This window comes from Bos mutus, chromosome 12 (genome assembly GCF_027580195.1).
Source record: "Bos mutus isolate GX-2022 chromosome 12, NWIPB_WYAK_1.1, whole genome shotgun sequence".
NCBI lineage: Eukaryota > Metazoa > Chordata > Mammalia > Artiodactyla > Bovidae > Bos > Bos mutus.
The window spans coordinates 26,128,582-26,153,913 of NC_091628.1; the positions used below are offsets into that span (position 1 = coordinate 26,128,582).

Sequence of the window (25,332 nt, forward strand, 5' to 3'; positions counted from 1 at the left end):
CCACTCAGAAAACACACGGCTAAGGTAAGATCCAAACCTAGGCAGTCCAACTTGAGAGCCAATGAACTACGTGTATATTGTTAATCAATTATATCCATTAACCATCAAGTTGTATATGCTTTAAGTGTTTTTTTTCTTTTTACTACTAAATTTAATTTCATAACATTGATAGGAATTATTTAAACTGTGTAGGTGTATTTAAGCCTAGTCCTGCTCCATCATTCTCCAATAGATAACTCATTTTAACTAATCAGTCATTGATTCTACTTAATTAATTCCATTAATAATGTAATTCCTGAAAATTCTTTCAAGATTTTAAAGGCGCTTTTTACATTCAATGTTTGCAGTTTTTTAAACAATTTGTTCCTGAAAAATTGTTTCTATAACTAACATTAATATGATTAAAATATTAACATAATCTATATATACCTTCATTTCTACCAACTCCCCGTTAGAAACCACTGTTCTTGATTTATTTCTTATGAATTCGACTAGACTTTCTCACTGCAAATATAATAAGTACTATGTTCTCATGTTCTCTTTCAACAAAAATAGCGTCTATTAATAATACATATCCATCTTTACTATTTATTTTTAATCTTTTAACAATATAGTTGTTATATCTGTATGTAGAGACTTATCTCATTGGTCTTATAACTACATAGTATTCCATTTAATAAATGAACTATAATTTATTTGTTAACAAATTCCCCCATTAATAGAAATTTAAGATTTCTCCTAACATTTACTATCATAAACAAAGAAAAAATGAATAACTCTGAATAGCTATCATTTCACATGCCTGCAACTGATGAATTGTTAGGTTAAAAAGTACACGTATTTGTAATTTTGACAGATATCAATGAAAATAAACTGCACTCCATATGGGGTTATACTAGTTTATGCTCTAGTTAGCAATATGTGAGATGCTTGCTCTTCCCATGTGTCTTGCTAACAGAGAAGGATGCTGAATTTTGAGATTTCTATCCATCTAATACATGAACAATGTGCTTAGTTTTAGATTATATTTCCCTTACTACAGGTAGAATTGAGCCACCAGGGAAGCCCCAACAGGTAGAATTACATTTTTATATATATATATATATATATATATATATATATATATATATATAATATATATTCTACTAGAGGTAGAATTTACCTCCTTTCAAATACAGTTGTGCCACATGTATTTGCCTCTATAAATTGTTCACTTACATACATCCTTGCCTATTCTTCTACTGGGTTGTCTTACCAATTTCTAGAGAAAGCTCATCATGCAAGATTCTTTTAACTTCCTCAGTTTCTATACTAATTAAGAAAATTATCACTGATTTTGTACATTCATTACATTTGCCCTTTCTTCAGTTGCTTAGCGGTTAGCTAGCCATTTTTATTACAATTTTTAAAAAATCAGATTTTAAATGATTATCTGTCTTTTAAATCTTTAATTCCTACTTTCTAATTTATTATTTCCATTTATTGTAATTCCTTATCTAATGTTTATGCTTTAATTCTTTTATTCTGTATTTCTTTTCTATTGTTTCACAGCTATGATATTCCTCTAAGTACTTCTTTGCTGCTGCTGCTAAGTTGCTTCAGTCGTGTCCAACTCTGTGCAACCCTATAGACGCAGCCCACCAGGCTCCTCTGACCCGAGGATTCTCCAGGCAAGAATACCGGAGTAGTTTGCCATTTCCTTCTCCAATGCATGCATGCATGCTAAGTCACTTCAGTTGTGTCCAACTCTGTGCGACCCTATGGACAGCAGCCCTCCAGGCTCCTCTGTCTACAGGATTCTCCAGGCAAGAATACTGGAGTGGGTTGCCAGTTCCTTCTCCCAAGCACTTCTTTAGCTGTATTCAATGGGGTTTTGAAGTTGTTTTCTAAAAATTCTGCAATTTCAGTGTACTTTCTCTTTGACACAAAAGTTGTTTAATAAATTTTAAATGTCTAGGAAGAAGAAACTTTATTTTTTAAATTTTATTCCTATTTTCAATTTTGTTGCATTTTAACAAGAAAATCTTGACCGTTTTGTCTCTCTGTTTTGGATTTTTTTCTTTGACCCTACTACACCCTACCATGTCCAGCCTCCCTGGTGGTTCAGATGGTAAAGAATCTGCCTGCAATGCAGGAGACCCAGGTTTGATCCTTGGGTTGGGAAGATCCCTGGAAAAGGGATGGCAACACACTCCAGTATTCTTGCCTGGAGAACTGCATGGACAGAGGAGCCTGGCTGACTACAGTCGATGGGGTGGCAAAGAGTCAGACATGACCGAGAGACTAATACTTTCACTTTCACACCAAGTCAAATTTTCATTCATGTTCCATAAGCACTTGGGAGTTACAGTCTTTATTAATGTGGTACCTACTGACTTCAAGCTATATTAATCAGATTTACTTTACTATTTATATTCCTCTCCCTTTTGCCTTTTTATGGGCTGGGGTGAATTAGAGTTTGTTTCAATGTTTTAAATTATTAGTGATTATTTCTCCTGTAATTTCTGTTTCATTAAAGTTTCAACCTTTAATATTATAAAGTATCTTTGTTTATGTTGTTTATTGCTTTTTGGCTTGAATTCTAACTTGTCCAATAATAAGACCATGATTCCTGATTTTTTTCATTTGTATTTATGTATTACAGTTTTGGGTTTCCCAGGTGGCACTAGTGGTAAAGAACATGCCACCAAAGCAAGAGACTTTAAGATATGTGGATTTGATTCCTAGATAGGAAGATCCCCTGGAAGATGGCATGGCAACCCACACCTTAATTCTTGCCTAGACTCTCATGGTCAGAGGAGCCTGGTGGGCTATGGTCCATGGGGTCACAAAGAGTCGGACACAACTGAAAGGAGTTAGCATGCATATGTCACGTTTTATGCTTCTTGAATTTTATAGATTTTTAAAAATCATCCATTATATGCATTGTTCTCAGTTTTATTTATACAGTATTTTTTAATATATTGACAGCGTTACAGTTTTCTTTTTTTCATCTTTTCTTTTTCTTGGCTGCATGGCATTTGGGAGCTCAAGTTTCCCAACGAGGGACCAAACCTATGCCCCCTGCATTGGAAGCACAGGGTCTTAACCACTGGACTACCAGGGAAGTCTTGATGAGCATTACAGTTTTAACTGTTCATCTTTGTTGTTATAAAGGAATAAGAGGTCCTTTATGTGTAGGCAGTTCATGTATTTCCCAATGATGGGCAATGATAAAATCTCCATATTTACTCAAATTTTCCTCTCTCCTAAAGCATCAAATTTTATTCAATAGGCCTACATTTTTATTGTCAGCTTACATGGATATCCTTTGATTCTTTGAACTTTGTCTAGTTTCCTCCTTTCCCTAGCTCTTTCTCAATTCATTATAACAATAGAATTTCTACCTTATTAGGGCATACAAAAAGGAGATACCGGTCTGTTATTTGTTTTAGTCTTAGTTTTACTATTAAATTAATTCAGTGTTCATCAAGAGTACTTGGCTGTAGTCTGTCCAGTCAGTCCTAATTGGCTGAACTTAACCCCTAGTAATTTTCTCAAGAATTATTCAGAAAAACAGTTCCTTACATGATTAAAAATTGTTTGGCAGCACACTTTTATGTAAAGGATACTTTGGTTTCCATTTTCTTGAGTACTTGACAGTTACTGCTTTACATTTTCTACTGATGGTTGTCGTAGACAAGCTGAAGCCCAGAGTAACTTTTTTTCCCTTTAACTTGTGAATGTTGAAAAAAGGACTTATAAAAATTATATTTAAATCCAATAGTATACTTTTCTACAGACCATTTCAAGAAAAATGTTCTTGGTACACAGCATATACCCTTTAATACGGATGGCAAGATCTATATTAGAAGCTCACTGAATTATAGGTTTAAAAACACTTGTTTAGTTACATTGTTCTGCTTTTCTTATTTGGAAACTCTATTTACGCTGTTTATGTTTTTGGAATTTCTATGTCTTCTGTATGGATCATTTCCTCTTTAATCCTTCTGAACTCTTTTATATTCATCCATATAATGCGCATCCATATATTCCATGCACATTATTTGCTTTGTTTTCATTTTTATCTTCCGTGTACCTTACTGTGCTATCCACAGAGTTTCTCTTCCTTGAGCATCTTCCAATTTCATTTTTGTGTGAGAGTTTTTCCTTCCAATTTGTTTGAAATTTTTGTTAGCTCATGATTCAACATTTCAAAGTTATTCCATCATTTCTTCTAACTTCGTAAATTTCTGCTTTGGAGCTTCCCTTTCTCACAAGAAATTCTTTCTTACTTTTTAAACTTACAGTAAAAATTTTAACTATATTTATTGTGTACTTCATGGCAATATTTTCCAGTGACTATTCTTCATGTACTGGTTAGTTCTGCTTATCGTTTCCACATTTCTATGTTTTAAAATGTGTGTTTCTTGACAATTTTTAAGAGCTTGCATAGAGGGAAGAAGCCTTTATTAATTATTCCCAATCAATTTCCTATTCTTAACCAAAGTTAAATGCTGCTAAGCTGCTAAGTCACTTCAGTCGTGTCTGACTCTGTGCGATCCCATAGACGGCAACCCACCAGGCTCCCCCGTCCCTGGGATTCTCCAGGCAAGAACACTGGAGTGGGTTGCCATTTCCTTCTCCAATGCATGAAAGTGAAAAGTGAAAGTGAAGTCGCTCAGTCGTGTCCGACTCTTCGCGACCCCATGGACTGCAGCCTACCAGGCTCCTCCGTCCATGGGATTTTCCAGGCAAGAGTACTGGAGTGGGGTGCCATGAGCCATATCTCTTGAAGTTAAAACTGAATATGCTCTCACTCCTGGTATTCTATCACCTAGTAAACTTACAGTTCCTCAAGAACACATTACTCTTTTCTACAATCCTGGCTTTGTTGAACTATTCTCTAGATCTATAATATCACCATTCTCTCTTAACTATTGATTTGGTACCAAAATGAAAATAATATTTACTTTTCTAGATTATTTAGCATGTTAGACATGTTTTATCTGAATGGTGTGAAATTTTCATTAGTATTATTGATCACTCTCCACAGTTCAAAATACCAAAAAAAAAAATTAGCAATTCAAAAATTCTGAGAGGAATCCTATCCATCGTTGCTAAATGGCAGTATTTGGGCTCATTTGTATATAAAATGGACTTATACAAGACTATTCATGCACAGGACAACATAGTATGAAAAACATTCATTATTATCAGCAAGTGATTTTTGTTTATTTTTTTCTCAGCAAATGATTTTTAAAAGTGTCTAAACTCTGGACTTTGGGGAAAAAAGGAATATTGTAGGATCTTCAGATCACAATAAGCCTCAAAATTAGAAAATAATACAAACAGATATTAAATATTGACTTAGCTGTCAGCAAAACCTCAATATACATATTTGCCTGTGTCAAGAAAGCTTTCATTGAAAGCATATCCCCATGTCCTTTATTTTATTTGATGAAATATGTTACATTATCTTTAAAAGCATGCAACAGGAATAAAGTAAATTACTTAAATTACTTAACAGTGAGAAACTGTTAAAAAAAATTCTTTTATAAAATGTTTTTCTTTTTACCGTAAGAAGTTATTTTCATTGTAACATCATTCCAATCAAATTTACGTGCTACTAAACCAGTAAAAACACAATTTCAGTAGATACTTCTATAATTCATTATGAAAAACATCAACTTACTTGTGACCTAAATGCTTCAGAAAATATCCCAGAACCTTCAGAGCTTGAACCCAAATACTTTCACTTTTAGAGGCCAATAATTTGTAGATTACCCTAAAATATATAGAAATAAATGATCTTTTGAGCACATTTGAATATTAAAAATATAAGCACTGTATACTTTACAAGGAAATTATAAATGTATAAAACATAAAATATCTCAGAATTTTAAATTCTTTGAAAAAATTTGAAAACTAGCATATTAGTTTTCTTTATATTTGAACTTCAAATACATACTCAAAAGGACAAAGCAATTGGTTGTTCATAAGTAATGCCTCCCAGCACATAGAATATAATTTTCAATATTAAGACTCATGCTCAGTTAAGCCACATTTCTTCTTCTATTAGAATTTCCCCTAACATTTGTACTTAATGACCTTTTTTCCTGGTTATGGCTAATTGGACCACGGGAGTACATACCTGCTCAATTTTTCTTTTCTGAAAATTTGGAATAAGTTCTGAGAAACAATAGCTAATCTTTGTTGGGCTCTTGAATTAGGAAATGATTTAGAACAGAAACGGTAGGACAGCCTTGCTCTGTTCACAAAGGTGAGTCTATATACAGAAGAATAAAGCAGCTATATAGGAAGTAGCAGAAAAAGCAAACTTGTTTCCTCAAAGAGTTTCAATTCTTGGTTCCTACGCAAATGTGTTGTACAACAAACTAACATATGACCTAACTTACAATCCCTTCAAATAATATTTATATGTACTTCAGAAATTTTATCTCATTTTTTTCCAAAAAATAATTTTTTTTTCCTGTAAGGTGTGTGGATACTTAGTTGCTCAGTTCTCTCCGATCTGTTTGCAAAGTATAATTTTCCTATCATTTCAGGGACAGTAACAGAGAAAAACAAATAATTGAAAGTTAATAACATCTATTTTAAATTGTTTAACAGTAGCTTATACTATTAAAAACAAAATAATATATTGTTGATAATACTATCTTATTACTCTACTGAAGAATAGATGATGAGAAGAGTGATTACTTCCTTCAGAAGATAGTTTTTTAGAAAAGCCTCAAGTTATTAGCATTAGTCACTCAGTTGTGTCCGACTCTTTGTGACCCCATGGACTGCCTGCCAGGTTCCTCTGTCCATAGGATTCTCCAGGCAATAATACTGGAGTGGGTTGCCACTCCAGTTCTTGCCATTCAAGTTCTTAAATGAATGTAAATTTACACTGAAATATACTTTCAGAATTATTAAGGACCAATATCAGTAATGAAAAAAAAAAAAAAGACAAGTATGAGAACCGAAAAGTTATTATTTTGTCATTGATGTTTTAGTCACTAAGTCGTGTCGAATTCTTTTGTGACCCCATGGACTATATGCAGCCTGCCATAAGATTTCACAGAAAAGAACACGGGAGTGAGTTGGCACTTCCTACTTCAGGGATCTTTCTGACTCAGGGATCGAACCTGCCTCAGATGCACTGGCAGGTGGATTCTTTACCACTGAGTCAACTGGAAAGCCCATAGAAAAGTTATACATTTCAAAAAAAGAGAAATATTCAGGGAATCATAAAAAGAACATTCAATAGCAAAAATAATCTTGAAAACAAAAGTAAAACCTCACAGCATAAAAATGTGACTCTACTCAAACATGTTATCAGAAACTCCACAGAATTCCTATTCTCTAGGAATAACTTTGAGTTTAAGGGATAAAAAGGTATAAATACATCTGAGATCAACAGAAATTATGATTTAACATTTGAAACATGAAAGATCTAAGGCCATCAGACATCTATGCTACATAGGATTTTTTTTACAACCAAGTACTTATTTAAAAAATAATATGAAGAATGAATAGGAAATTTACCAACGATTCAGTTAATGACCGTTTACTTACAATATAATCTGATAGGTGAATTCTAGTTAATTTGCTTTAGCCTACTATATTCAGCCAGAAAATGATGTAAAAAAGAAACTGTCTACAATGGCACCCCACTCCAGTACTCTTGCTTGGAAAATCCCATGGACGGAGGAGCCTGTTAGGCTGCAATCCATGGGGTCGCTAGGAGTCGGACACGACTGAGCGACTTCACTTTCACTTTTCACTTTCATGCATTGGAGAAGGAAATGGCAACCCACTCTAGTGTTCTTGCCTGGAGAATCCCAGGGATGGGGGAGCCTGGTGGGCTGCCGTGTATGGGGTCGCACAGAGTCGGACACGACTGAAGTGACTTAGCATTAGCATACTTTTCTTTAAAGGTTTTGAGATACAAAAATATTACATTTTTTGATGCTCAGTTCAATGTTGTATTACCACAAGGTTTTCTTTAAGCCCAGTTTAATATTAACAGTATTAAATTAAGTGCAATCTTTGTGTTCACTTCTTAGTATGTATGAATTATAATTAATCAAAAATTTCCCCAGACATAACTGTTACCCTTTAGTTCCTATTTTCTAGGGTATAGATTTTAAAATTTTATACCTAATATATCTATTTTTTCAATATTTTAAACAAGAACCTACATTCTCCACATTCTTTTTAAAATGAAAAACTAAAGTAGCAAATTTTTCATCTTTGTGATTGTTTTTAACATACTGGTAACAAACAATGTGACATGTCCAGCTGGTATCAACTATGAGAAACATGATTGTACCATATGAAATTGCTACTATTCAGTAAAATCACTAAGTTTCAGCAATTTCATAGAGTTCAATCTCACAGTAAAATATACTTGTAGTTGTTACTAATGAAATGTATAATTTTATTATTCAAATAGATTAGCAACCCCATGGGTTGTAAACTCAATGGGAAGAGTGATGTCACAAGATGGATATCCACATAGAAATAAAGTGATGGCTTCTCTAACTTGAAAAGCAAATCCTTCAAGATTATAAAGTTGTTATTTGCTGATATAAATGACCAAGTAAAAGAAGCACTAATAATATAGTCTTTTGACAGTTATTAATATATTCTTTCCAAACTCTTTTTAAAACCTGTGAAAGCTCACTGAGTTACATGTGGCATTACCTAGATTTCTTATTTATACAAATAACTCAGATTCCAGAAAAAATGAGAGAATCCCTAAGAGGCTAGGTTATAGGTTTAACGTACTTAAGAATACTAACCAAGAAACTGTTTTATTCATATCTACACAATTACTTTACAATCAACATAACTAAAGTTTTCAAATTCTTCGGTTTTGGATTCTAATTCAAAAACATTTCATCCCCATCTTCCCATCACACTGCCATTGTCCTGGCTCATTATCCCTAATACTTACGAATAAAATAATTTCTCTACTGGTCTTGCTACATTAGTTTTATCCCTTTCCAACTCATTCTCCACATTGCTCCTTGGAAAAATAGAAATCTGCAAATCATTTCTATATTCAAAATTCTTTAGTTTTCATCACCAACAGAAAAAATTTAAAGTTCTTACCATTTAATGGATCTTTCAACCTGGCCACTCTCTACCTCTTGAGCCCAAACTTAGAATTTTCTAGAGCTTTCTTTAGCTGAAATATACCATGTGCTCTCATCTTTTTGTCAAAAAATTTGCTCTTTCAACTTCTTGAAATGCCTTTACTACAGTAACAATATAATTACTCTTTTTTGAGACTTGAGACCCATTTTCTATACATTTCATCAGTTTCCTGAGTATTAGGAGGATTAATAACAGCTTTCTCCATCTATTCCCTTCTTATGTGTAAGATTTTTCTATATATACCCAAAAGTTAACTGAATAGGATTATTCTGGGAAGCATACGTGTACTAAATTAAACTCTACTAATGATACTTATATTATATTCATACCTTATTCCATTTCTTTGATCAAAGGCTGGTATCATTGATGCTGGGTGTTCTGACATTAAAGCCACTAGTAACTGTAACACATCATGAATATTTTCATCCTGCATAATAAGGATCATCAATATTTATTCAATAATAAATGTTTTTTAATGCATTGAATAAAATTGTTAAAATGGAAGACCCAAACCATATCCTACCTCATGCATTGTAAGCAGGTAATTTAATATACTCTGAAGTTCATCTTCCTTGACCCCTCGATCCTAATTTAAAATATATATATATTTAATTTAAATTTAAAATTAAAACTTTAATTAAAGACATACATCAAATTAATCATTTTAAAATAAAATATAAACTACTTAAAAGTAATGATGCTTTAATTATAATACTCAGATACTTCATAACCCATAGGCTATATCAAATCAAGTTAAATAAATAAATACTTAGAAAAGTATATTCGTCTAAAATTGCTAATATTTGATTGAATTCACTATCAAAAATATTATATTTTCTTCATCTAAGTATATTCAATCACTATTTTCTAATCCCATATTCTTTTCTTAAAATGATGCAAATTATAATAAGACTTTACAATATCAATTACTGTGTATTTTGCCATTATTTTCTATATATCTTAATCTTTTAAAAATCCTACTATGATAAAATATGTAACATATGACTTCTCAAACAGAAACACAGATGATTTTCTAGAATAAAATCTTCATGCTCAATTTTCACGCACATATTCCTTGTCTGTTTTTGTTACATCCCTCAGTATGGAGACTTTCAGAGAATATTTAACACAAAGTTTAATGCAAAGTGAAGTTCAACAAGAGTTAATACTAAGATTTATAGAATATTGAAAGTAATTCATGAATTGAAGGTAGTTATTACTGATTTTACAATATTGATTTAAACTCTGGCAAAAATTCTTTTCACTTAATATACTGCAATTATGCATTATGTAAAACTGTTTACCTTTAGTATAAGCTGTTTCAAGAAAAGTAACATAAATGCCCGCAGTGATATAATTTCTTTTTGTGATGGCCGGGGACCATCTAGAATAAAACAGAAATCAAAAAAATAAACCAAAAACCTCCATCATTGTTATTATTAAATAATAAGCTAAATGAAATTATATTGTGATATTATGGAAAATTTAAATTATATACATTGCAATTATAATATAAATTAGTAGTAATTCTGTACAGTTTCAACAATAGAGAATATAAAATTTCAGATTGTGGCAATTTCAAATTGCTTACTAATGTCAGATTTGGGAAAAAATTATTTTTTTTAAATTATAATATATTACTATTCACTGATAAATTATAACATCTGTCTTACATGGATACAGTTCCCTACTTTTATTAACTTAATAAATTCCCTTTTCCCCCTCAAATCAAAGTTTTCCCAATATTTCTTCATCTAATTTCTTTCCCAATTTCATCACCATGGCACAACTTACATAGGTAATACTGTACTTACCTAAACCTTTGGGTGTAATGCCACTACTATCAGCAGGATTAATGACCCAGTAGTAATATTTTAGTGTATGCATAAGCTGTAATACTGTTCCTACTCTGCGTATGGTGGTGTAAATGGTAGCAGTTCCAATAAATTCAGCAGACAAATAGGTGTATAGAGAAAGCTGAACCTAGTACAGAATATTAACAAAGCATTAAAATAAATTTAAAATGCCTCAAGTGCTTACATTAAAAATATACATTCTATTCTAATTTAAATGTAAATCTATATAAAGGCTGAGAAAGAATCATCTATTATGAGGTTAAAAATAATTATTTACTAAGTGTTATTTATATTATAAAGATAATCTGCAATCAACATATTCTAATAAAATTATTTAAAAAGCCAGCTAGACTAAAGCCCTTAATCAAAGTACAATGTAGCAGTTGAAAGGAACATAATATCAGTCAGCTATATCATATTTAGAAAAATTATACATTGTTGTCATAGACCCTAAAAGTTCATGTAATTTCAAATTTTCTTAACCTATTGTCACAGTATCAGAATCTAGCATGTAAGTATAAAGACAACAAGTTTAACCACCCTATTTAAAGAATGAACAAACACCAGGTTTGACTTTTACCACAATAATTAAAATGACAAACCATAAAAAAATAGAATTTTGAAGTTATGTGGGAGACTTGAAAATTACAAAAGGCAGCTCAAAATGTCCCTTGATTTCTACTAGAATAAAAGAGAGCTAAATTCAGGTATGCAAAATAATAAAAATGTTATGCTGATATCTAAAAAATTATGAATAAATTTCTTTTAAAACAAATATTTTTACATATCATGATATCATGAAAAAAAATCTATGCTCAAATAGAATGAATTTTCCAGCCACAATGATGACAATTATTGTGATATAATTAGTTATCTGGTACTTTTTTCTTTTCCTAATCTTAACAATCATTGTACCAGATTTTCTTTCTTCAAAAGGTTGTAAGTCACTATCTAATGACTTCAGAATGCATTTATTAAATCAAGCCTAATATTTTAATATTTTTAGCATTGATTTTTCAAGAGTTCCTTTTACATTCTGAATGTTTTTAATCACTATTTTCTCCGGTTATGTAACTATCATAAAAGATTTACCAACTGTTAATATTATCCCACATCTGCTTCCTTTATTCCTATTATATTATACATATAGATGTATAAATATATTTTGATAAAACTGTTTTTTTGATGAAATGTTTGAAAGGAGGTTGTTAGCATTCAGACACTTCACCACCAAATATTTCAATGTGAATCTCCTAAGAATAAGGCCATTCTCCTACATAGAACATAATATAATTCCTCTACTCAGTAAATTTAACACTTATGCAATACTAATATCTGAATCAAGGCTAATATTCAATATTTCCCTCTTATCCCAATAGTTTAACATTGTAAAATACCTCCTAATCTATCATTTTGGAAAGGCAATGGCACCCCACTCCAGTACTCTTGCCTGGCAAATCCCATGGACGGAGGAGCCTGGTAGGCTGCAGTCCATGGGGTCGCAAAGAGTTGGACATGACTGAGCGACTTCACTTTCACTTTTCACTTTCATGCATTGGAGAAGGAAATGGCAACCCACTCCAGAGTTCTTGCCTGGAGAATCCCAGGGATGGCGGAGCCTGGAGGGCTGCCGTCTATGGGGTCGCACAGAGTTGAACACGACTGAAGTGACTTAGCAGCAATCTATCATTTATTTATTAACATCATCTATGGAGATCATTTAACAAAATCCTTAATTTTGATATTATCAAATGCATTACTTAACCCCCTAAAAAGAGAGGTTTGGAAGGTCTTAATTAAGAACCTTTTGGCTATCATCAAACTGTAAAGGTATCTTTCAACAATTTCTCCTATAAGCTTTATAGTTTTACCTCTCAAATTTTGGTCTTAAGTCTAAGTGGGTTTCACCTTTAATAGGTTAAGAAATACAGGTTTGATATTTTTTTAGCAACCATCACCACTATCTAGTTCCAGAACTTTCTCATCACCCCATTAAAAAAATATAATTTTTAACTATAGTTCCACTTATTTTAATATTTGAGTATTTACCTTTTTGATTTTAATACTGCCTAATATGACTGCTTCAGACTGACTATAACATAAATTGAAAAATTTCAACATTTTCTACTCAACAGTTTAGATCCAATAACTATATATTTATAATTTATAATATTAAAATAAAATAACTGAAGTTAAACAGTATACCTTTGCAGGTGTATGTATCCAGATGGCTGGGTTGAATAAAATGTGATCACAAAGCTGCTTCAGCAAAGGTGCTCCGTGAGATAAACCATCAAGGTATTTTGCAAACGATAAAAACTGCTCCAGGACAGCTCTAGTTATATGAACTCTTGATGACTAAAGAAAGAAAGTGGAAATTCAAGCTCATGCTTTTCATTTAGTACTCAGGAAATATGTATGTTTGACAGGTATGCTTCTTGGTACTGAGGAAAGACTAGTTAACAAAACACAAAACTGGAAAAAATAAAAATAAAAAACTTACATTCTAATAAAAGAGAAGACAAGGACATCCAATAAACTTAAAAAGGTAAAACATGTAACATGATAAATATAACAAGTGTATGAAAAGTGTGAAAAAAGAACATGAAGTGAATGGAAAATGTGTGGAAGGGTGGTTTAAAGAGATTTTACTGAGAAGGTAACATTTAACTAATTTGAAGTATAAGGCTAGCAGGCTAGCAATGATTTTGTATTAGTAGGCTATGTGACAAAACACAGACAGTGAGATCAGCAACAGTCTGACAAAATTCAAACCAAGCCTTAGAACATAACTTTAGATGAAAACTTCGTAAGATGGAAGAAATAATCCTAAAAAAATAACTTATTGCAAGGGGGAGGTAGACAAAGATAAATAAATATTTGAGTTACAAAAAAGCAGATTGGTCACTCATTTTAAAGGAACTTTAATACAAAAAGTAATACTACTTTAAAATTCTAAACTATTTTAACCATGGATAGGGGAATAAGGCTATGGTTTTTCCAGTGGTCATGTCTGGAGGTGAAAGTTGGACTGTAAAGAAAGCTGAGCACCGGAGAATTGATGCTTTTGAACTGTGGTGTTGGAGAAGACTCTTGAAAGTCCCTTGGACTGCAAGGATATCCAACCAGTCTATCCTAAAGGAGATCAGTCCTGGGTGTTCACTGGAAGGACTGATGCTAAAGCTGAAACTCCAACACTTTGGCTACCTCATGTGAAGAGTTGACTCATTGGAAAAGACTATGATGCTGGGAGGGATTGGAGGCAGGAGGAGAAGGGGACGACAGAGGATGAGATGGCTGGATGGCATAACCGACTCGATGGATGTGAGTTTGAGTGAACTCCGGGAGATGGTGATGGACAGGGAGGCCTGGCGTGCTGCAATTCATGGGGTCACAAAGAGTTGGACACAACTGAGCGACTGAACTAACTAAACTGAACTGAGGGGAATAAAATTAAAATAACAGACAACCCTGTATGCGAGACAGCAAAAGAGACACAGATGTATAGAAGTCTTTTGGGCTCTGTGGGAGAGGAAGGGGGTATGATTTGGAAGAATGGCATTAAAACATGTATAATATCATATAAGAAATGAATCGCCAGTCCAGGTTCAATGCAGGATACAGGAAGCTTGGGGCTGGTGCACTGGGATGAACCAGAGAGATGGTATGGGGAGGGAGGAGGGAGGAGGGTTCAGGATGCGGAGCACGTGTACACCTGTGGCAGATGCATGTTGATGTATGGCAAAACCAATACAATATTGTAAAGTTAAAAAAAAAAATAACAGAGCAATAGTTAGAACCTATCTTATAGATCAGATTTTAGCCTATAAAAATTGTCATGTGTCTATAAAAACACTTAAGTGATATAAAATCAGATTGACCATTAGGAACATATTCATTTGAGGAACTAATTCATAATCTGGAAATAAGCTTTTAACTTCTCCACCTAATTAAAAGATATGCTTAGAAGCATCAGGTGGGTCCTTTAACATCATTAAAAAAAAGTTATTTTGTTCTTCATAGCAATTTATACTGTTGGGTAGCTTTTTAAATTCGAAAATTTATCTTTAGGACACATGTTTCTACAATTGTGCTTTTTTATTGGCCACACAAAATCCTACCAGGCATAAAATGAAAGTTCTTCAAAAGCATGTGACCTTTACCTATAAGTATGCAGTACTTATTCTGTCTACCTTGGATAACTGTTATTTACATATCTTTCTTTCCTGATATTAAAAAAGGATACTATCTTATTCATCTTTTAACTGTCTGGAACCTGCCATAATTCTTCACTAAATGTTTAACTGAATTCATGTCAAATTCAAGAACAGAGTAAGAATAAAACAGATAAGACAAAACACTGATCAGAAGAGGATAGAAGGATATCCAATTTTGTTTTAATGTTTTAACTAAGATAGATTGAAAATATTTTTAAACTATGATATTTGTTTTCATTTTGTCAAGGAAAGCTATTTTAAAAAGAGACTTATTCTTGGATAATTTATAGTTAGTTCCTTAGTCACTCAGTTGTGTCCAACGCTTTGCGACCCCATGGACTATATCCCACCAGGATCCTCTGCCCATGGAATTTTCAAGTCAAGAATACGAAGTGGGTTGCCATTTCCTACTCCAAGACAATTTATAGTTATTAATCTGTAAAGTGCAAGCTCTGAAATTTAAACTATATGATGTTACTTTTGTGTGGTAACTGAATACATAGTTTGCAAGAAGTGCTATATAAGGGGTGAATAAACACATTTGGAAGTATAATCTGGGAAGCTAGAAAAAACTATTTTATTGTAATATCTACTCCAAAAAGTTATTAAGCCAAATAAGAGTGATGAATGTTAGAGAGAGAAATTGCTATGCAGTAAAAAGAGGTCTTCCCCACACTTAAAGCAGCCCACAATGAAATGGATTGCTAGAAATGTTTTTAAAGAACCTCTTCTATCTCCCTCTCTCTCTCTCTCTCTCTATATATATATATATATATAAAACATGCATCATATATCAAGCAAACTATACATTGTGGGAAATTATTTTAATTACTAGAGGTGTATCATAACATAGTCGATCTTCATTACCCATTTAGCTCCTTATGGACACCAAGATCTATCATTTATGTGTATTATTATTGTTGTCAGAGAGAGAGCATCAAAATTTTCACAACATTAAGTTCAAAAGAGACCAAGACCTAAGCTGATCAGTCAAACTGGAGGGAAGGATCTTCTTCAGTAATTGGGAGAAAAGAGCTCTCTCCACTTGGATGTGAAGGCTTATAGCACCAAGTCGGCCCAGCAACTCTATGACCACAAAGAATAATAGCTACAGCACAAAAGCATAACTGTAGGTAGCAGTAGAGAGATAGAGAAAAACCTGGTTTCTGATGACATACATAATTGAGACTTAAGCTAACCCTGAAGTCCAACTTACTGGATATGTTTTTCTGGCTGTAATGAATTATTTTCCAACCTTCCCCATCCTATTTCTGTGCTTCCAGTGGGTTTGGCTAGTTGAAGACTCCAGCAGGAAATTAAAGGATAGGAAGAAAATGAAGTCTGGGACATTCATCTCCCTGGCTTCCCCCCTTGAGGTCAATACATTATATTCCTTTATTAAAGGCCACACTCTAGTCAGGTATACTTCTCCTATACTTAAAATATCTTTCTATTTGAATTGTGTTTTAAACATACATTCCTCTCATCTCTTCAAATGTTGATATTTCCTTTAACAATGCTCAGAAATCATTTAAAGAGCCTTGTATTAAATGCTTTCAATAATCAAGTTTGAGCACAGCATCTGTTTCCTAACAAGACAACTGATAAGCCACCTATCACTAGACTTCCAGTTACACTAGCAAGCATATTCCCTTAATGTTTAAGATAATTAATCAAATTCTTATTAACCACAATAAAAATACTGAATACATCAAACTGCCTCCAAGTTTTTTTTCAAATTCATATTTTGGCAAATAAAACAAAACAAAAATACCTTAAAAGTTTTTCATGAAATAGTCTAAACATAATGAATAAGATGGCCTCTCACTAGACTATTTTCTTTAATAATTAACTTGTATCTTCTAAAACAAGGAGATAAAGCTAAGTGACAGTTAACCATTAACTTGTTATTAGTTGATAAATAAAATGGAACTTTATTATCTACACTACTCACCTAACAGATGATTATTTGAAAATAAAACAGGTGAACATTAATATAAGAAAAAATAAAAAGTTATTCTTTTACCCTGATGCTGGGAAAGACAACACAAAAGAAGAAAAGGGTGGCAGAGGATGAGATGGTTAGATAGAGTCACTGACTCAATGAACACGAATTTGAGCAAACTCTGGGAGATAGTAAAGGACAGGGAAGCCTAGAGTGCTGCAGTCTATGGGGTCACAAAGAGTTGGACGCAACTTAGTGACTGAACAATGACAACAATTATTTTATGTAATCAGATAAATACATAAGCCCTTTACATTTATTTAATTCAATTCAACAAATACGTATAAAAGAAGACATACTTTTAGGTAGAAGATACAGCAATAATATGCAAAAAATGTTGTCCCTGTTTTCATGAAGCCAAGGCATACACTATAGCAGAAGGAAGCAGAAAACAAAAAGTAAAAAAAAAAAAGCCAGATTGGTGCTATAAAAATTAAGCAGGGAAATAATCATTGATGGTTAGCAAAGGAGTACTATTCTATTGAGTTATCAGAGAAGACTTCTCTGATAAAGTGTCATAAGCAAAATCCTAAATGACGTGTAGAATCAAGCCATGTGGATATCTACAGAATTACCAAAGCAATGTGAAAAGAAAATGCAAAAGTCCTATGAAGAGCTCATGCTTACTATTTTAGTTTTTAAGAGAAAGCTCTTCAAAGAGGCCTTTGTACGGTCAGTGTGGCTGCAACAGAGAAAGAAAGAATGAGAGTGGTAAGGGATATGTCAGAGGTAAGAGACTTACGAATTTACTTTGAGAAGGATGGACTAGAAGGACCTGGCACATTTCAAGACTAATCTGATTGCAAGCAAAAAATGGACTGTGGGTAACTAGTGGTGAACGATGATGACAGTGTGAATAAAAATGGGCATAGAAACAAGTAGAGGAGTATTAATAAGTAGCTCCAGTACTCTTGCCTGGGAAAATCCCATGGATGGAGGAGCCTGGTGGGCTGCAGTCCATGGGGTCGCTATGAGTCAGACATGACTGAGCAACTTCACTTTCACTTTTCACTTTCATGCACTGGAGAAGGAAATGGCAACCCACTCCAGTGTTCTTGCCTGGAGAATCCCAGGCACAGGGGAGCCTAGTAGGCCGTCTATGGGGTCTCACAGAGTCAAGACACAACTGAAGTGACTTAGCAGCAGCAGCAGTCACTGATTCTGGATATGTTTTGATACTAAAACAACACAGTATGCTGCCAGAAGGAATTCTGTGTGTGAAAAAGAGTCAAAAAGAATTAACATTTTTTATCTGAACTACTTGTTGAAGGGCAATACTGCTGAGACAGAGAAGAGTAAAGGACAAAAGATTTGAAAGGAAAATCAAAGGTAACAGTTTGGATAATTTAAATCTGTGAAGCTTATTAAACATCTAAGTGGAATCAGATTCAAGGGAGAGGCTGGTAGTTGGGGATACACATTTGAGTATAAGCATCTGCAGTATAAGGAAAGCTAAGGGAACCCTGAGCTCAATCAGAGTACAGTGTAAACAGAAAAGTGACAAGATTTCTAGGATTAAGCACAAGGATACCACAGGCTTTAAAGTTTAGGAAGAAGGACTAGGAGAGAATTAAAGGAGGCCAAGGAGATAAGAAGAAAGCAAAGAAATAATGTTGTTACAAAATGCAACTGAACAAAGCAGTTCAAGAAGGAAATAATGTTAAACTAAAATATCAATAAGTCAAATAAGACTTAACATTGATATGTCATTTTAAGAGAAGCATAAGGATTAGAATGGGAATGGATCTATGACTACATAGGATTCCAGGAATATAAAAATATTTAATTTTGAAAATCAACTAATGTAACTCAGTAAACTAAGAAAAAAATGTAGAAAAATCATAATTATCTCAAATAATGTAGAGAAGGAGTGATGCTAAAGCTGAAACTCCAATACTTTGGCCACCTGATGCAAAGAGCTGACTCATTTGAAAAGACCCTGATGCTGGGAAAGATTGAGGGCAGGAGAAGGGGACGACAGAGGATGAGATGGCTGGATGGCATCACTGACTTGATGGACATGAGTTTGAGTGAACTCCGCGAGTTGGTGATGGACAGGGAGGCCTGGCGTGATGCGGTTCATGGGGTCGCAAAGAGTCGGACACAACTGAGCGACTGAACTGAATGCAGACAAAGCATTTGATGATTAAGAGTGTGAAAAGGCAAGTCACAGAGGAAGAGATATTATTGATGCATATCCAATAAGGACTCATATCCAAGATATATACAGAATTCCCATGAACCAATAAGAAAATGACCAACAATTCAAATGACAAAGTGGAAATACTCTGAATAGGTATTTAGCAAAAGAGCACAACTTAAAGGACAACAAACATGTGAAAATGCTCAACTTAATTTGTAATCAAAAAAATGCATATTAAGACATAAAGTGATCCACAGAATAGAAGACTATCTTTGCAAATCATATATCTAATAAAGGATTGGGATATAGAATAAAAATTTCCTACAATTCAGTAATAAAAAGGAATACCACAGTTTTTAAAAATGGTCTTTGTAATAAATATTTCTTAAAAAATACACAAATGCTCAACATCATTTAGACATCACAGAAATGCAAATACAAAAGTGATAAAACATTTCACATCCACTATGATGGCTAGAATACTAAAAAAAGTCAGATAATAACAAAGGCTTCCAAAGCTGTGAAAAGACGAGAAACCTCATACACTGCTGAAGGACTGTAAAATGATGGAGCTATTATTATTAGTCTAATGTTCTTTTTATTTGATTTGAAGACTTTTTACAATATTTCTAATTTTAAGCTAAGTTTTAAGTGTACAAGTGAATGCTCACTTTAAAATTATGCTAATAAGCCCTCAGTAAATCGATTAAGTATATTTAAGAGGTAGTTCCTGATAGTGATCAGGAACAGCAGTGTCACAAAGGTATTTCATAATATCTAACTCCTGTCAAATGTAATTTAACACAAGTCTTGAAAACAGCTCTTAATACTTCAGACATAGGAAAAGAGTATTCTATTATTAAAAATAACTAAATAGACTTAATGAAAACATTAATAAATTTACTGAAAAAATTATCTGACTAAAAAATGCTGCCTATGATATTTTATAATTTATTACTCCTCTAGCCTTCAAGAAACAAAAGTACTTGTTTCAAAGAAAACACAGAAGAATTTTAAATGTAGATCAATCTGAGGTTAAAAAAATATTTCCAAAAGACCTCTAAATTTTATTTCTCAAGAGAAAAATAAGTTTATTTCTCTTAGTTCAGGTCTCACCTCTATTATTTTCTTGGATAGTTCCATTTACAAAGCATCTGAATGTCATATGAATGTTAATGATTAACTCTTAAGAAGAGGTTTGGGAGCACTAATGATGATGATAGATATTTCTTAAGGAAAGAAAAAAACTTATTTATGAAATATCACTTTACTGTTTGAAGGAAATCACGTGGTACAATCAAACTCCTGTGAGACCATTATCAGAAACTCAGCACTCATTGCCATTATAGTACAGTTGTAACTAAAGCAAAGGTCATTAAAAAAGCAGGGCATAAATGACACACATAGGAAGAATTAAAGTGATCTAGTTTGCACTGTTTACACTATGTATTGATTAGAAAAAAATGCTACTTTAAACATTCAAATATATTAAAATCAGGGACAAAGCAAAAACTAATGTTTCTGTTGCTACCAAATATAGGTTTTTGTTTACTACCTTAAAACTGAGAAAGAAAGCAAAAAGAAAAAAAGTAAATCCACTTAAAACTAAAATTGATAAAATGTGTAAGAAACTTGGTTTGAATGCAAAAGACAGCAAAGAATCAATTAGAAAAATAATTAAGAGAAACATTTCTAAATTTGAAGACAAGTAGATGAAATAATTTTTCTTTAGTTTCTATTTTTATTCAAAATTTCTTTATTATGTAGATTTCTAACACCCAATTTAGTGTCTATACATATATTCAAGTACATAACTTAAAAATATTTGTGAATTAACCAAATATATGACCTCTGCAGTCAATGTAAAGGGGAGACTACAGAAAAAAAGTATAATGAGTGACTGTCAGTGGTCCATCTGTGTAAAGCCATCAATACATTTCACTTACCTTTTCAAGTAAGTAGCCAATGACTAAAAAGCCTTTTCCACCCAGCATCTGTTCTTGCATGGCTACTGAACTTTTAAGTAGTTCAACCAGGAATGCCAAAAGAGTAGCACTGCATGTAAAGTACAGATAATTCCATTATGTCACCATCAAATATTGATCATAAACACAATTTTATTAATCTAAAAGGTAACAATCATATTCAATTTTAATCTATTTTGCTGTTATCTTAGGTAAGAATATTTCTCATAAGCATGAAAAAAATAAGGTTTTATATCTTTAAAATTAAACATTATATAGAAACATAACTATGGAGTTATTTTACATTCCAAGGTAAAATATCTAAGTTTATCTTTATACATATATATTCCCTGAAGTAAATCTTACATAAGAAACATACTTTTCCATAATAAAAACTACCATGATATTCTTTTGAAGCCCATGCTCTCTTAGAAAATTTAAAATATTTAAACAATATTATTTTGGTCACCTTTTTTTTTTTAAATAAACTTTTCATTTAGACCTATTTTTCAAAAACAACTTATATATATATATACACACACATACATATATTAAAATATCTAGAGAAATATGCAACATATTACTTATGTCCCATATATGCCCTCAGGAAAATTCATGAGAGCAAAGAAAATAAGATGATTTATGTCATACTGAAATAAAAAGTGACAACTGATGACACAATGTATACACAAATACATAAAAGCACAAAAAGATGTGTGCCAGACAAAGATAATGTACTTGGTATGTCTGTGGAATGAAGGAAGAAACAAAAGAAAAATAAATGATTGCATTACGTTAAGCTTTGTTAATGTATTACTTCACAAAATTACACAATTTTCAAATCAGCAGCATTGATACATGGCAGCATTCCTAATCAAGAAAATATATACTCTTCATAATATATCTTTGTTGTAGTTTATAATAATAAATAACTCCAAGCCAAACTTTATCAGTACTTAATATCCACTTACACTGGTTTATAGTATACCCCAAATTGTATATTTAGATTTATATAAATTTCTAAATATATTTTAGATTCACAATTACTCATTTCTACATGAAATTAAGAAAATTTGGTAACGAGGAAAATTTGAAGACTCAAAAGGAACTAAAGTTATTCTATTTTCTGAAGTTACTCTAGTTCTTCAGGTTTCTATAGGATTAACACCACATTTCTCTGATAATGGGGCTATTTTTGTTCAAATCAGAAATATTCTCATAAAAAGAGTCAATAGAAAATTAGCATCATTATTATCACTATAAAAATTGATAGTTTAATGGAAAGCCTGATATAAGCTAGATAGTATATATTAAATATTTTAAATAAAATACTTTGTTTCAAGAAATTAAATTCAATTGTATTAACTGGTCTTCTGTCTTTAAACCACATAAAAGAAAATAGTAAACTAGTATTGCAAATCACTGATATTCTTGTACTTTGTCCTAAAGTCAAAGATAGATATTTGTAAGAAGAACACAAATAGCAAGGAATCCCCTGGGATTTTATTTATTTATTTTTTTAATGTTTCTGTAAAGAACACCTATAAGCAATCTAGTCCATTTTACATGAATTTTATCAATAGTCAAAGCCACTTCACAAATAATTGCTTAAGCACTAGCACACATAATAGGTCTGCCTAAGTGTCTGAAAAAAAATAAAGAAAACTATTGCATAGAAATTATACAATTTCCTGACCTGTTCATGGAATTCTTACCTACACATGAGTTAGTGATTTAGTGGGAAAGAACAACTAAAATTCCTAAACATCAGCACTGCCAAAAAGAAAGACTAGAAATGCCTCACCATGGTTCCTATGGTCCATGAAATAAAATACAAAGTAAGTATTTCTTACAATAAATCACGCTCCTATACGGAACTATACAAAATGACAAAGATGCCCTAGACGTTCTTATTCTTTGATGTCAAAAGGAACACTCTTTCTCAAACAACTAATGAATTAATTAAGACTTCTAAACATGGTGGAGTTCCCTTACAAAATGAGAAATATTAATTTTATTATTCCAAAATATTAACAAAGACAAGCCATATAATGTTAATTTTACTTCAATTTTAACTATGACAACAACTGAAAAGTAAAACGCATTCACTAACAAAAGTATTTTTAATTTATACCTAAAACCCAATGCAATAGCAATACTACATCTTTTCAAAAATATCTTTAAAATAGGTATATTTGACATGGTGGACTTATTAGTAAATAGATGGCCATCTTCGAAGAGGTACATTTTCAAACATAATTTAACAAACTTACCAGTAACTAAAATGCATCGGATTGCTTCAGGGCTCACAATAAACTTGCAAAATTCTGTGTACTGCCATACAAAATTTCTCTCCATTCTTGCCTATTTCCAACTCCCCTAGATACAAAGGCAAATATAAAGGATACTTCAGCCCATTCCTATATCTCCTACATACCACTTCCTGTCTAGACACATCAGTTCATCTGTAGAGGATCTAAATATTTAGGATAAACCAAAAAGCAAGTATTTGTATCAGCCAAAACTAGTATACACAAGACAGAACATTCTTTTGAAAAGTATAGCAATACCCAGAAACAGATTTTCACAGGAATATTTTATTTGATAGAGAAAAAGTAAACTGATTTTTACCTCAGAAAGTCAAATTGCTAAACTTTTCAACAGATAGTACTATAACATGTTCTGTAAGTAGTGATTCTACTTCAGGAATGGTTAAGGGTTTTTAATACTGTCTTCTTTTAAGGAAAATGACACTAATAACCTACAGGGTTATTTCTTCAAAATAATTACCATCTTTGGATCCTTAATGAATTTTAATTAAGAAATATTTATTTCAAATATACTAATAAAGGGCTAGACCTTAAGCAAAAATGAAGGAAATAATATGATAATACCTCTATGACTTAGCATATTAATAATCTCTTTACTGGTCCACATTATTAAGAATAACCACAATAGTCTTGCCCCATAAATAACTGATCATAATAAATAACTATGTATAAACATGACTCATTTTTGTTACTAATGAAAAAATATGTACTACCTTTAGGAGTCATTAAAATTTATGTCAATATAGATCTTGACTTTATTTTAATCTAACAATCCATTTCAATTTCTTCATTATTTTTTAAAAAATAACTAATGTAGATAATCCATGTAATGTGATTTCAATTCTTATTATCTTGAAGGAATTTTACTATTTAAATATACAATATATCATAAAGATAGACCTAAAATATCTGAAATGAGTAAGACTGAATATATAACCTAAGTTCAATTCAAAGACAGTTCTTTGGGTACAGGAAACTGGCTTCTCAATTTACACTGTACTGAAACAATCAAATTACCTCAGCCAGATAGGCTTTTTAAATGCATTAAGAAGAATGGAATTAATAATGTAAAAATTTGAAGGTTCCCCCTGAAATTCAACACCCTCTCCACTTACATAAGGGTGTTTTTAATCTCTTAAGAAACCTAACAGGCAAAATAACTGTCAGAATAAATTCAGAAATAGATTATGTTCTAACAAGATTTAAGGTACCTGTAACAGAGGAAAATCTTTTGACTTTTTCATATGCTTTCATCTTTTGGGTAGCCCAATCTACTACTGAGAAACACTGAAATCTTGCAAAAGATGAATACATATATAAAATATCTAAAACATAGTTTCTATGCTACTTCTTTCACTACAAAACTCTTCCAAGATGAAAGCGATCCTAGTAGGAATAAAACCGTAAAAGAAATCAACTCAAGTCCATACCCAAAATAATTTCACACTCAACATAATTAATTTCCAGTGATACATACAAAAAACATCCCACAAGTTAGAGGAGTTAAATCCATTCACAGTTCAAAATTAGAAAGGTCTAAACCAAAAGTTTCTAACTCCAGGTACTTTTAGCAGTCACTTTTGGACCAAATGTTCCTGAAGATGCTATCTCAAAAGACTGCTACCTAACTGGCTACTTAGGCAATAAACCCTGATACACAAATTGTC

At 32.2% G+C, this 25,332-nt stretch overlaps 1 protein-coding gene across 6 annotated transcripts in view; it reads right to left on the minus strand.

The window, feature by feature from the left end:
* Positions 1–25,332, minus strand: part of NBEA (neurobeachin) — a 672,120-nt gene that overhangs the window by 480,205 nt on the left and 166,583 nt on the right. For 5 of the 6 annotated variants that reach the window (XM_070380422.1, XM_070380424.1, XM_070380423.1 and 2 more), the window contains exons 11-17: positions 21,318–21,426; positions 13,212–13,364; positions 10,965–11,133; positions 10,455–10,534; positions 9,674–9,736; positions 9,480–9,577; positions 5,675–5,767 (exon numbers count right to left, since the gene is read on the minus strand). In XM_070380422.1, coding sequence (XP_070236523.1) covers positions 5,675–5,767; positions 9,480–9,577; positions 9,674–9,736; positions 10,455–10,534; positions 10,965–11,133; positions 13,212–13,364; positions 21,318–21,426 — 765 coding nt within the window. Of the gene's footprint in view, positions 1–5,674; positions 5,768–9,479; positions 9,578–9,673; positions 9,737–10,454; positions 10,535–10,964; positions 11,134–13,211; positions 13,365–21,317; positions 21,427–23,608; positions 23,715–25,332 lie in introns of those variants that run through there. The other variant, XM_070380425.1, reaches the window with a different exon arrangement.